The following is a 14,355-nucleotide window of genomic DNA, read 5'->3' as shown; positions in this document are numbered from 1 at the left end:
CGATTAGAGCAGAGCACAAAGGTTGAAGGCAAATTTGAGGTTTTTGAATCCAATAATGTAATTCCCTTCACTTCTTTTACTGGAAGCTTGAATTTGTAAATGCTCAAAAACGTTACCAATTTATGAAATGAAATGCTGCAAATATCATATAGTCTGAATAGAAGTTAATGAAAGACATATCTGAGCATAATAAGAAGGCCAAAGAGAAAATAAACTATTGAATCCTTGTCAAAAACCTCAACAACCAATAGCAAAGCTAGCTACAAGAAAACTCAGTCTCTGTTAACTCATAAATAATTCATGAGATTCCATTTCAACCCTACTGATTTTCATTCAACAATAGAATTAAGAGTAACTTAGTATTTCCGCTCAATAAATAAGAGGCTTAAATTTTCCCATTGCAATTGTCATGGTCAAATAGCGTCCACGCCTAAATGGATAAAATATATTCCCCAGTATGCCCTACGTTCTGCGTTGTGCCACACCTTCTCATAATACATAAAAACTATAAAATATGTACTATATAGAATGTCTTTTAGCATGTGACCCCACAATATTCCACGAGTTGAAGAAAATCACAAGATTCATCGTTAGAAAAACCAGCTATTAGGAAAAAATATAAATTTCCCATGAGTTATTCAGTTACCTTTTCTTTCCCTCTTCTATCATCATATTTTGAGTACATATCAATAATCTCTTAGAGGCTGCAAGACTTGATTTAAAATTGTCCGATAAATTCATAGAGACTAGTGAATGTTGACACAATAATACCATTTATGCAAGTGAGAGAGACTTTTCATACATGCTATAATTCTACACCCTCATTTCCCCATTACAATTCAAACTCACATTACATTCTATATTCTCTAGATACTCTCGGAAGTTGAATTTTATTATGAACCAGCAGGTAACCCGTGCTCCGCAAGGGCCTAATTATAAACTTAACAATCTGAAAACTTGACCTACCGAAAACTTGAAGAATTTAAAATAAGCCTATAACCGTCTGCGGTAAATCAATAATCTATATACAAAATTTCAAGTTGATCAGTTCAGTAGCTCAGACGTGATGATGCGTCATTCGGGAATTTCCTATCTCGTACGTGTATAAGCCAACTCTTTCCTTTATTATATATTATAGACTAGCAGGTAACCCGTGCTCCGCAAAAGTTTATTTTAAACTTGACAAACTGACAACTTGACGTAATGAATTCTTGAAGAATTGAAACTCAACCTATAACCATCCTCGGTTAATTAAGAATCTATATGTAAAATTTCAAGTTAATAAGTTGAGTAGTTCAGACATGATGATGCGTCGTTCGTGAATTTCCTATACCGTACGTGTATAAGCCAATTCTCTTTTTATTATATTGAATAAAATGTTTTTGTGGTTTCTGGACCAATATAAGCATTGATTGAATAATTTATCATTGAAATACTTGAGAAGATCAGAATAACACTTTCCTGATTGGAAAACTGTTTGCAATCTTACTTGGAATTCTGCCTGTAGATGGGAGCAAATAATGGGTAATATTTCCAACTCCGCCTTCTCTCTCCTGATTGGTTGGTGCGACAGTTTGAAATATATATTATCTGATACTTGAATTTTCCAATAGGTGGCACAAATACTGGTGACGATCGATTTAACTGTGATTCCACAAAACTGAAAATGTTCTACAAAATACAGATTTTTCAACGTTGATAAGTTTGCTGTTAGTTTGATTGTTTTTATAATGAGATTGTTTTTATAAATACCGAGAGAACTGAGTGAAAATTAATGTCTTTCTAAGAACAACTCTTCTATATAGATTAGAAGATAATTGATAATTATTACAAAGCAAGGTACGGTGATCGCAATAATTTTCAAAAGATTCTGTCTATTAATCTTATACGCCTCCATATCGTATATCAAATAATCAGGTGGACAACTGGATTCAATTTTACAGACAGAATGTAGGTGTAGTCCGCGAATAACCTATAGAAATTTGAATATTATTATTTTCTCAGGAATGCGTTCCTAAATATATTGAGGAACTGGTAAGTCCACGCGTAATATAATCAGACCCATATTGTTAGAATTATTCTGTAGCAGGGGCAGTAAGTCATGTTCTATTCTATGACACGTGACTGGAAGAGTGAATGAAACATGCGAATATACTAATCAACCTTGAGGAGTTATAAATATTAATATATTCAATAGATTTTTCTGCCTTATCAATGACTATTTTCAGAGAAAAATAGATTTTCAAAATAGATTATTGATGTTTTTGTGATTGTCAGACGTGATCGTGTGGTAGTATTGTTGGTAATATTGTTTCAACCCAAATTACTCAATTGCGCATCATAGGGAAATTGAAATAATAATTCTTTGACGTATATTGCATTAAGTTACAGGTATAACTTGTTGCCTTCCACCTTATTCTCTCATCAGGAAGCTGATAGAATCGCTAGAGAAAATTGGGTTGTATACGAATAAGGAATTGAAAATTGTTCATATTGAAGATTGAAGATTGACGAGTGATTGAATGGAGATAGCCAAAGTTCGGGTTTATATCCTTTAGTATAATGAGTCTAAAAGGTTCCCAATACGAATGTTATCATTTTATTTTCAATGTATTTGAGTGAACAAACTTTTACTTTAAAGATTTTCAACTTGACGATCAATACGGTCAATTTACAGACAATAAGGTCATTAGCTAATTGCTTAAAATGCTATTAGAGCCGCTTGCCGATATTCCAATTGGGGGAATACATTCCCTTTATTTACTTTTATAACTATACATTATGTCTTTTGTGAAATTAAATTGAATTGATTGTAGCTGGAAGTTCTTGACTAAATCCACGGAAACTACTAAAATGATATAGAATTATAAAATGTTATAGAAGAAGAAGAAGGAGAAAGGGAATGAGAAGAAGAAAGAAAAGGAGAAAGAGAAGGAGAAGGAGAAAGAGTCGGAGAAGGAGAAGGAGAAAGAGAAGAAGAAGGAGAAGGAGAAGGAGGAGGTGAAGAAGAAGAAGAAGAAGAAGAAGAAGAAGGAGGAGGAGAAAAAGAAGAAAAAGAAACTTTAGTTTCATAAGTTCAGTTCTTTGAACATTCGGAAATTGTGATTTTCAAAAAACCTTGGCATAATTATATCCTATTCTAAATCGCTTTAAGATAGCAAAAGTTATTGAAGATTTGAAGTAAGAATATAGATATAATATTAAGGTACTTGTGTTTCATTGATACTAGAGTATTGCATGAGAAAGATCATTAAGGAAATAATTCCAATTAAAAGTCTAATGGAGCGGCGTGACTGAAAAGAATGGATAAGAGGTGTCAAAGTAGTTACCTGGAGGAATATCGAATGTCATAAGTGGAAGAAAACGAGTATTTACAGCTAGTGAAACATTAAAACCCAATAACCTCACAGGAAAAAACCAGACACTTCGTAGTCTAATAACTATTTTCGTTAATAACTGTTGAGTCTTTTAACGTTTCGGAAATGAAATGATTTTTTTGTCAGTTACGCCTGTAGATATAAAGTAATTTACTTATGAATAGTTATGATAATTTTATACTGATATTGATAAATATTTACTATGTTATTTATTTCCGAGAGATGAATGAATAGGTCTATTTGGAAATGAGACGGGTAATGTTTATAATGGCGAAATTTTATACAGAATAAACTTGTAGAAACTGAAACTGCATGTTATAAACTATAGCATCTTGTAAAAATAACACAATAGGTTTTCCTAATACATGGATTCCTGTTCGTGTTCATTTAATAATTTATTGATTAATTAAGAAACTCCAGTTTCTTGATATTGGTCCCGTCTCAATACATTATTAATAATATTGAGCTCAAGTCTAGCTCAGTTCAATCTAATCTCATATCAACACATTATAAGGCTCTAATCTGGTCTAATCAAATCACTTGTGAAAACTCCATTACTGCAATAATATCCTTGATATTTTTCTTCAATGAATTGTATCGTGTGGTCTTTTGTTATAATCAGTGTAGGCGGACCATTTTTTTCTTGCGAGCTCTTTTCACAAAGAGGATAGCCCAATAATTATTTTTGAATCTTCAATAACTCCAATACGTTACAGGCAACTGAATGAATGAACTAAAGTTGTTGCGCTACTTGCTTAACCGATAAATAGATGCAAATCAACTCATTGACGAGATTCTTGACAAAGTTGTTTTTGCATACATTGAAAATAAGTTATTATCCAATTTACCCGTTGTAGGTACAAATATTCCCCAATGGATATTTCAATAGTGATTGATATGATCAATTGAATAATATGAATATTAATAAGATGGCGAGTACAATGTTTATGATAAAGTAATAAGCCGGTTCAATTAAAATAGATCATAATTATTGCCAATCTAAAATTTTTGCATTACTTATTTTTAGCAGGGAATATTTTATTGTACCTTTCTTCAGACGAGTCTTTATGCTGTCTATTAATATTGTACTTGAAAGATCGTAGGATCGATTACATCAACATTTACAAGCAATAAGGAGTTTGCTCAAATGAACTATACAGTATAATAGCGAAATGAAGTGAATAATTCAATCATTAGCAGATCTAAAAATCTACCGATTTAGAAACATTTAAATCTTGGCATGCATATTGAACCCCTATATTTGAATCCCTAGAACGGATTCAAACATTTCCTCATAGATGCGCTCTAAATCGACCTCTTTTGCTCATTCACAAGGATTTTTAGAAAATCTCAGTTAAATTTTTTCAATTTTGGTGAGCAAGTGCAATAAGTCTTGTGGGAGCGTGGAAAGAAAAGGATTTTCGATTTCAGTTACGCCCTATAAGTGTTCATTCACCAGAGTTCTTATATTTGTCTTCTATTTTTCCCAATTTCCATAATTTTTTTGTAATTATTAATGGGTTTTCGTGAACAAATAATATAGAGAAAAGCATCAGTTTTGTACACAGGCTCGGAAGAGTGAATAGATTAGATTAGATTGGAATAGAGTTATTTATTTACGTTTGTTACAATAGAATAGGGGAAAATTTGAAAATTTACACAATAATCGAAGTTTGTTTGACTATTAGTTTTTATGTCCTCTCACAATTTTTCAAGGGTAACTTATTAAGGGATAAAATTCTAATCATAGCTTGAGCTAAGGATTGAGGAAAAATCTCGTTTTTGAATATATTGGGAGTTTCCTCCAAAGCTCACAATTGATCAAAGTACCAAGGAGAATTCATGAAAGCCGTTTTGAGAATGACCATCGAAAATCAACAAATTCCAACAATTTTCCACGTTTTTCCAGTTCATTCAATAACGCTGGAGTTCAAAGGATTCAAATTAGTTTTGCATGTCTAGCTTCTAATTAGGAGAAGTGTATTTGGAGGAATTTGAAAAATCTGATAATCAAATTATTAAAATATTCACCCAAACTTATTCAGATTTAAATTATCTGAATCATGAGAATAAATATCATACATCTTGATATTATACAAGCGTTGATGTTTCGATTACAATATTCTTATCTTTTATTGAATAAAATTTTGAAATACATAGAAGTTTAAAGGATTCAATATTTTTTCAGAAAGTGAAATTCACTGAAGGCTCAGAGACGTTCCTTATGTGGAGGGACCCTCCAGTTGTACTTCACCTCAAGGTTTATTTGTTCAATGTAACAAATAAAGATGCATTTCTCAGAGGGGAAGACGACATTCTCAAATTTGAAGAGGTTGGACCCTACGTTTACAGGTAACTCGAAAATAGCTTGAAGTAAATTAATGTTAATGAATTTCAATATGAATAGAAAAATAAATGAATTGCTATGATTAAAATGTCAATGAAAATCTAGTTAACAATGAAACTTCCGATATTGTAGCATTTGATCTATCTCTTGAAGCTCTGACTTGGCACCTTGGCTCTATATGAATACAAGTTTTACCTTGGTGTTTTGGCAACCTTTGCTATTTAATAGCGTAATGCTTGAATGCTTGATTTATTGAAACACCTTATTTATTGATTCATTTAATCTAAGACTATTAGATACATTTTTATGAGAACCAAATTAACAAACACACTTTTACAAATTCCCATAATTTGTCTTAGATTATTACACTTTTTTATTTATTGGTCCAGATACAATATTGTATCTGGATTAATATAGCTCGATTCAATTACCACATTACCACATTCTACGTATCAATTATTAATTGGCTGATCAATTGAAATAATACTTTTTCTGATAATAAAACACGATTCCAATATTTCCAGATAGTAGATTCCATTAGTTCTATGAACTATAGGTCTTTGGAACTATGTCGACAACTATTCTGGATTCCAATAAAGATTTTATTTTGTAGTGCAGTTGAACCGGTTTTGAACTATAAACAAGTATCTTTAAATAGCTATAAATCTCAGTTTTAATAAAGTTTTTACATTTTTGACAGGGAGAATATGCGGCATGGTAACGTTACATTCAACGCCAATGGGACTATGACAGCAGTTCCCTTGCATCCTCTAGTGTGGGTTCCTGAGATGAGTAATGGAACAGAACAAGACATCCTTGTACTTCCCAACATCGCTCTGCTGGTCAGTAGTCCCTTCTCTCACTCACTCTCCTCTCTTCTCACTCTCACACAGCCTCTCACTCACTTTCTCTCGCACTCTATCTCTGTTCTGCCAGTCTCTGACCACAAACAGTACTCGTTGAAGATATTATGGAAGCACTTTTCAAGATTTGTTTGTGCGATCTCACATTCTAGAACAAAATAGAAGAATACTTATGCCTTTTCAATGACTGATGCACTGGAAATGAAATAATATAGAATAGGCATTCCAGAGTCTCTCTAGTTTTGTATAACTATTCACCTCAAGCACATAACTGGAGAGACTAATCAGTCGAATGCTACTAAAATATTTGGATTCTGATTTGATGTGAATTCCCGTAGTAATAAAGTCTACAACTTAAGGTTTGCATCGATTTCGGTCATATCAAAGAGATTGATTTGGGAAGTGAAAATAACAGAGCTCTGAATAATCAAATAATTTATTTTTGTTAAAAATAATACATAATCTAATAGCTCACAATTACAGCAAACAATTATGCTACTGATACTACAAATAATGGAATCACGAGCTCTTTCTACAATCAAATATGGAACTCATACATGACTTGATGGTTCACCCCATAGTTTAAGTTTCAAAACCTCAGAGTTTAGAAACATGCATCGGTTAGCTTATAGATAAAACTTCCATAAAACTTGAGATGAGGTCTAAATGAATCAAAGAGGAAATCAATGAGAATTAAGAGTTCTCTAATTTTCTTCTATATGCAATAAATACGAAGCCTATTCCTTAAATTTGGCCCTGATGCAAAGCTGCAAACTCTGAATTATTTGCTTCGAATTTTTCCTTAATCAAAATTCTCCAAAATTTGAAAAACCATTGGTGAATACGTCACCGCACAGATAAATTTTCCCTGTCATACATATCTGTTAGCCTTTTTTGTCTGTATTATCACTATATTGTATATGACAGAACAGAAGACGAAGAGGTTGGAGGTACCTTTGGATCCAACACACACTAATTATCGTTGGCATTAGAACTCACACTGCGTTCACTTTTAATTAGTTTTTATCAGAAACGTTTCCATTCTCAACTGATAAATAATCACCTGAGGCTAGCCAATAACTATAGGACAAGTGTTTTGAATATTTGTTTGAATGAAGTTGCTTGTCCCCCCCTCCAAAGTCAGCGCCGGAGCCAGTGAAGTTTTCTATTGGGAATCGAAAAATAATAGGCCTACTTGAAATTTGAATAAAATTCAAATGCTACTTATTAAAGTATTAAATATTTTTAAAATACTGTAACTGGATTATTAAAATAACTAATGCATATTAAAAAGAATTAAATTAGCAAACTTACATTAGCAAAAATACTTATGATTATAAAAATCAAATGTTTTCAACGATGAAGACTTATCAAAATCACATTTAGCAAAGTCTCGAAGGCCACTGATTGGTTTTCAAATATACGTTTCAACTATACGTTTGCTTAAAAAAATAATGTTTATCGTACAGAAGCTCTAAAAATTAAATTACGAACATATTACGATGAAGGAGTCACTCTATTAGTTTGAGGCCAGAAGAAATATTTGAAATAAATATTACTTGCTTAATAAAATCAAAAACTATCGCAACCGCTTCCACGACGCATTTTAGCCACCGAATCTCTGTTTTTATATTTCTGTCAATTCAGTAGCAAGTCCTTCGTCAGGAAGGTCATCTACTAACACTGAGCATTATAATTGATAACAGGTCATAGTTGAGTTTTTCTGCTTCAATAACCTCGCCAAAATTTTAAACGTATCTATTCAAAACAATTTACCGTTTCTAAATGAACCAAAAGCTAATTATCAATGGTATTAAAGTAACTAGTCGCTGGCAATCTAGTTTCAATTAGGCTCCCATCAAGTAACAGATTATTTCGCATAGGAATAGTCTGTAATGAGTATCATAGTTTGTGATTGCTAGCTCCAAACAGCTTCCTTCCTCAAATTAATATGCTTCGGAAATCAGACTCTTTCCTGGTTTTGCAGTGGATGAAATTCATTTTCATCTTTCCTTAGACGCACTTCTCTTGTTCTGCCTTCAGATTTATGTAGATCATACTTCCCTTAGAATGGAACAATTCTTCTATGGGTCAGTTCAACTCGAGCGTGGTTAATGAAGTAATTGGTGTTGAAAAGTTGATTTCAAATATACTCAAGGATTAAATTCAGGAAGAATAAATTCGCCTTGATTTCAACGTGATTCAGATTTATTATTACAGTAGAAGGGTTCAACATAACAATATTTTCAATCTGTTTCACTAGATTTTCCATGAAAGTCAACCAGTAGTGTTTGAATCCGGTCTGTATATCTAGCTAAGGGCAAGAGAAGGTAACCAAAACTATCAAAACCTACACGCACGCGAGATCTACGTTTTTCTAACCTCTATCGAGAACTATCAGGTCATCTCAAATTGAATTCATAGGGTTTGCTAAAGTTAAGAACTTCAAATATGTTTGATAATATCCCAAAATCATGTACAAGACTCACTATATCTAGTAATTTGTTTGGAATAATGCATTTAGGAATGAATCTATATCACTTTAAACGCATGAAGAAAAGATACGGCTAAACGTTGCATAATTGTATCTGATATCACCCATTTTCTATTGAAAATTTCTGTGTTGTTGTGAAGGTTATGTGGTTGGTATCTATATTGAATGAAAACGACTTGAGATTGTCAAAGCCACTGATTCATTTGAACAATTTTGATAATTTGTAGAATTTTGATAATACTAGTCTCGGTTGTTACATCATAATCACTCTCGTTAATTGAAAGCTTAAACATTGAGCAGCAGAGTGTATGGTGTGGGAGAAGCCCTACGATTGGCTTCCACATTTTTGTCACTGGCCTACAATTTTCCAAATATTGTCATTGAAACCATTGACTATTGAGTTAAGGTCAAATTCGAAAGTATGATTGAAACTGATCCATATTATGAAGCTACTAATATTATACTTTTGAATTTGACCTTGGCTCAACGGTCAACGTCAGCAGCAGCAGAATATAACTTTTGGATGAAGTCCTACGATTGGCAGTCAGCTGTTGACCAAGCAATGTTGAGCTCTGTCATTGGCCGAGACAAGACACGCCTACAGTTTTCCAAAAATGGGCATAAGGCAACGTTGACCGTTGAGCCATGATCAAATTCAATAATTAGTATAATTTGGTAGCCTCATAATATGGATCATTTGAATCTTATTCTTTTTATACTTTCGAATTTGACCTTCCTCAACAGTCATCGGTTCTTATGACAGTATTTGGAAAACTGTAGGCCAGTGTCGAAACTGTCAAAGCCAATCTTAGAGCTTCTCCCACAATGTATTATGCTGTTCGATGTTCAAGATTCTAATTCACTATAGTGATAATGATGTAACAATTGAAACTAGTACCGTATCTCAAAATTGTTTTAATATATCAGTGGATCTTGAGTCGTTTTCATTCAATAGTTATTAGTGACATCCAGCGGCAGACTTCGGAAAGAAGTCTCTATTATTGTTGTATTGTTGACCAATCAGGAGAAATTTGGGGTAGCTAAGAAATTTGTTGGCGAAAATGTATATTATGGCAGTGAGAAGAGGTATAACATATTATATAGTTATCTCTAATATATTTATTTCTGATTGTAGACTTCATTACTCAGTAACTACTGCTATCTATTGCAATATATTTTTCTCGGGCTACTCTCGTGTTTCGGATGTACACGTGGTTTGTCGGTCCCGGCTGCCTACAAAAAGTAGTTAGTTAATGTCAGAGGCCCTGAAATTGATCAGACCTGACACCAGACCTTACTCAGCCAGGTAACACGATACTTCGACTCTATAAAATAGGAATGCTGTCAATGCAATGAAATGTATTAGCCCATAGGAATTCACTTCAGAAGTTCAGAAGTAGTATAGAGGTGTTGAGTTGAAAAAATATTACAAAATATAGATGAGAAAGTAGATTGGAAGAACAGAGATGCAAAACAAGCAATTGATAGAAAATTAATTGATTCAACTAGTAATTTCTCCCTCATTCACTCTCTATCTTTCACTTCCATCTCTTTCTCTCTCCGTCTTTGAAGAAGATTTCGACCAAGCTCCAGCTCCTTGTTTTCCACATGACAACCTCACATTCCAACCAGATGATCTTCGATATTTTGGATGTTGGACCTTACTATTGGCCTTTTTCGTACAGCCTCATCCGCGACGGACGTTTTTTTGCCATGCATAAATGCTGAAATTTAAAATGTTAGAAACGAAAGAGATTGAGTCGAAAATGAAGAGTTTCTGTTGAGAGGCGGATTTCAATTACAGTTATTCCAAAGTCTTGTGTAACAGGGTTGAGCCACTAAGTCGAAATGCCAAATTGCGTTATAATAATCAAGAAAAGTTCAACAGAAGAAAATCAGTTGTTCTCCATGAAATAACGTATTTCACGCATCTACAAACTACAGTGAAACTATAATTCCTTTATCCTGAGCTTGCTCTATGTATAAATGGATGAAAGTGATTATACAAAAATCATATAGGCTTTTTTCTAGAATCTCGTTATCTCGAATCTCGTTAAATTTACGATATGTCATGAAATATGTGCATCAGTAACATGAATTAACACATCATTTTTGATGGATTAAGTCTTGATGATACTCCGAAATTATGCACGAATTGAACTGGATAATCCTTGACATTATTTGTAAATAGATACATTCAAATAAATTTATCAGAGATCTAAATAAATAAATAGATAAAGTGAAGCCGTCTCCACGCGTAGCCTATTCGAATTGAAAATAGTCTAACTATAGACTATACTCCATATTAAATCATCCATACTCAATAATGATTATTACCAATCTCCAGTAAACTGAAAGTTTAAACATTACTTTTATTGTGAATATTACAAATTTCCTTAATAATACGATTGATTTAATTCAATAGATGCACGTGTAAATTTCATCGATAATGATCAGCATGTCGGTATCTGAGGTGAGAATTTTTGAAAATTTACTCAAAGTGTTCAAATAGTCGTAACGGTAATTCACATAAAAAATTGATAGGTTGAAATAAACTTTAAAATTGGGAGAGAAATTTCAAATTGAAACACTAAACGACATAAGTGTAATGTAGAATTTCAAATGGTTTATTTGATTATTACAGAGTTTTACACACCTGATGTCAGATGCGGCATTCTTGACGCGGACTTTTGTGAACACATTTATTCGTCAGAGCAGCTGGGAACCGCTGGTTGAGATGACTGCCTGGGAGTTTATGTTTGGCTATAGAACTACTCTTCTCACCATTGGAAACAAATTCGCACCTTCCTGGATTAGTTTCGATAAGCTGGGTCTTATTGATAGGGTAAGTTGATTGTCCATACTTTTCATGTCATTCACATATACATTCATACAGAAAAATTCCGTTTGTATTGCTTGAACTGTCTTCACGTTATTATTACGAACATTATTCGTCCATTATTATTGAACAATTCCAAAACCCAAACACCAGAATACTATGTAGCCTACAATATTATTGAACAATTTCAAAACCCAAACACTAGTATACTATGTAGTCTACCGTACGATTAATAAACGTCACAAGAGTTCCATAATTATACTATGTAGCCTACTTCTTGGGGAGGCAGGGAGTTGATATAGATTGCAACATCCATTCATGAAACAGTAGCTAAATAGGCTAAACATTTTGAAACCCAGTTACTTTTGTTGCATAAAAATGACAACACCATTGTTATTGTTGCATCAACATCTATTTAAGCCTATCAATTATGGGTAATGAATTGATCTCTATCTATGCTACTCCTTGATAAGGATTGATAAGCGTCAGAGAAAGGAGCAAACAAATGTTCCACGCTTCAAATACGGCCGAAGGAGATGACATTGAGGAATCATCTTTCTGTATTACAGCTTGTAAAAGAATTATTGTGATGACATGAACCAGTGTTAGGTTAAATAAACGTCTCATTAGTTCAGAAAACGTTTTGAAAGTGAGCTCATGTCAATTATCAACATAGTTTGGCAGATATAATGTCACGAGGCCTTAGCATGAGCTCGTGCTCTCTTATGATTTGAAGTCACTGCTGAGTAACTTATTGCAGTACAGAGCATGCTTGTAGCTATATTTTGAGCAGTGGAAGTAATTAGTTAAAAATGCCATACATGCACTCACTAATGACAGGGCTGAAAATTATGATATTTAGAAGAACATACCTTCTATGTATCGTGTGATATCTTCTATATACCTTACTAGAAACGCCCCCTCCCCCTAATTGACGTCAGAGCCACTGAACAAGAAAGAAAATCACTAATAATATATTTTATTATTTATGTGAATTCACCCATATGACTACTTCCAAATCAATAAATACCACCATCAATTTATAATTAGTTCAGTTATTCAGTGTCAAATAATGTCAATTTAGCTTCTTCATAATTCAAAATCATATTTTTCAGTACAATGTTCCGGTGTTCACTGATCGTTCATCAATAATACTTTCACTGTATAGCGTCATGTATTTAATCCATACTTTTTGACAACTTCAAATTAGCAAATCAGCCTTTATTTTTCAAGTCATTAAATTGTTTCTAAAATATTATAGCCTCATTCTACCGTTTCCGTAAATATGCATGCATTTTATTTGATAAACATTCTTTATACAAAAGCCTATAGCCATTTAGGCTCAATTTCAATCGGTTTTTGCCTCAGTAAAGTTGATTAATCATTCAATTATCTGAACATGTATTATCCTCGTTGGCTTACAGTAAATATTTTTGCTCAAATATAATATGATAATTATTTTTTGTGTAGTTGAGAAGTTGTTATTGTGGTAATTATTTATATTAAATAAAAAGACTAGGAAATTGTCAAAAATCACAGATTTTATTGATAGTTAGAAAGGCCGGTTTCGGTTGTTACACCATTGTCGATCTCTGGTAAACTCTCTGATAAATATTTCCAAATATTTATAACTATCAATAAAATCTGTGGTTTTTGACAATTTCTTAGTCTTTTTATTTAATATGTTAATTATAAAATTATGACATACATCCATCGTTATTTTGTTGTCGATTATATACGTAAAAAGCATGTTCAATTACTCATTATTGAGTGAACCTGACAGGAACCAGTTTCCATCATACACGTACATAAAAAACTGATTTAGTGGCTCCAACTTTATTTCCAAATATTGCAGGGCCTTGCGCTTTACTTGAAACATTTCCTGTTCTTCTGCAAGGTTCAGACTTCGAACACAAAGTGGAAAAAATATGTTAATGCTAGCTTGCAATTCAATGCGACTTGATTTAAAATAGTCGGATATATTTTGGCACGGTATTTCCTCCACCGATCCTCACTGAGAACGTAGTCCCACAAATCAACAATCATTGCCGTTACCGGTCGGATGGCTGGATGGCTCAATCTTTGTGAATAAACTGGCTTTCAATGTTGGCTGTAATGTATAAGGTCATTGAGTTTTCGATCTCACCTTGGCTTTTTGTTAAAATTAATAATATATAATTCAATAACACCAGCTACATCATCATTGTTATCGAAACAAACTAGTCCTATAAAGGTACCGTTGAAGAGTTGCATAATAATAATTATATGCTGATAGTGAATCAAAGTAAGTGCTCAATAAAACTTTATCAGGCTATATACGATGCATAATTTAGGGGTACTTTGAAGTAAATGTCTTAATAAAACGATTGCTTGTAGAGCAACATGAAACTTTGCTGGAAGTTCATCAAGCGAAAGTAGCAAGGATTATTATTTTA

General features: G+C 32.9%; 1 protein-coding gene across 2 annotated transcripts in view; it reads left to right on the top strand.

Annotated features, from left to right (window-relative positions):
* The window catches only part of LOC111056612 (scavenger receptor class B member 1), an 83,300-nt gene that overhangs the window by 58,692 nt on the left and 10,253 nt on the right, over window positions 1–14,355 (top strand). For both annotated transcript variants that reach the window (XM_022343998.2, XM_022343999.2), the window contains exons 3-5: window positions 5,566–5,729; window positions 6,425–6,566; window positions 11,726–11,926. In XM_022343998.2, the coding sequence (XP_022199690.1) occupies window positions 5,566–5,729; window positions 6,425–6,566; window positions 11,726–11,926 (507 nt within the window). The remainder of the gene's footprint in view (window positions 1–5,565; window positions 5,730–6,424; window positions 6,567–11,725; window positions 11,927–14,355) is intronic.

Source organism: Nilaparvata lugens, chromosome X (genome assembly GCF_014356525.2).
Source record: "Nilaparvata lugens isolate BPH chromosome X, ASM1435652v1, whole genome shotgun sequence".
In the NCBI taxonomy this organism is placed as follows: Eukaryota; Metazoa; Arthropoda; class Insecta; order Hemiptera; family Delphacidae; genus Nilaparvata; species Nilaparvata lugens.
This window is presented reverse-complemented; position numbering and strand designations above follow the sequence as displayed.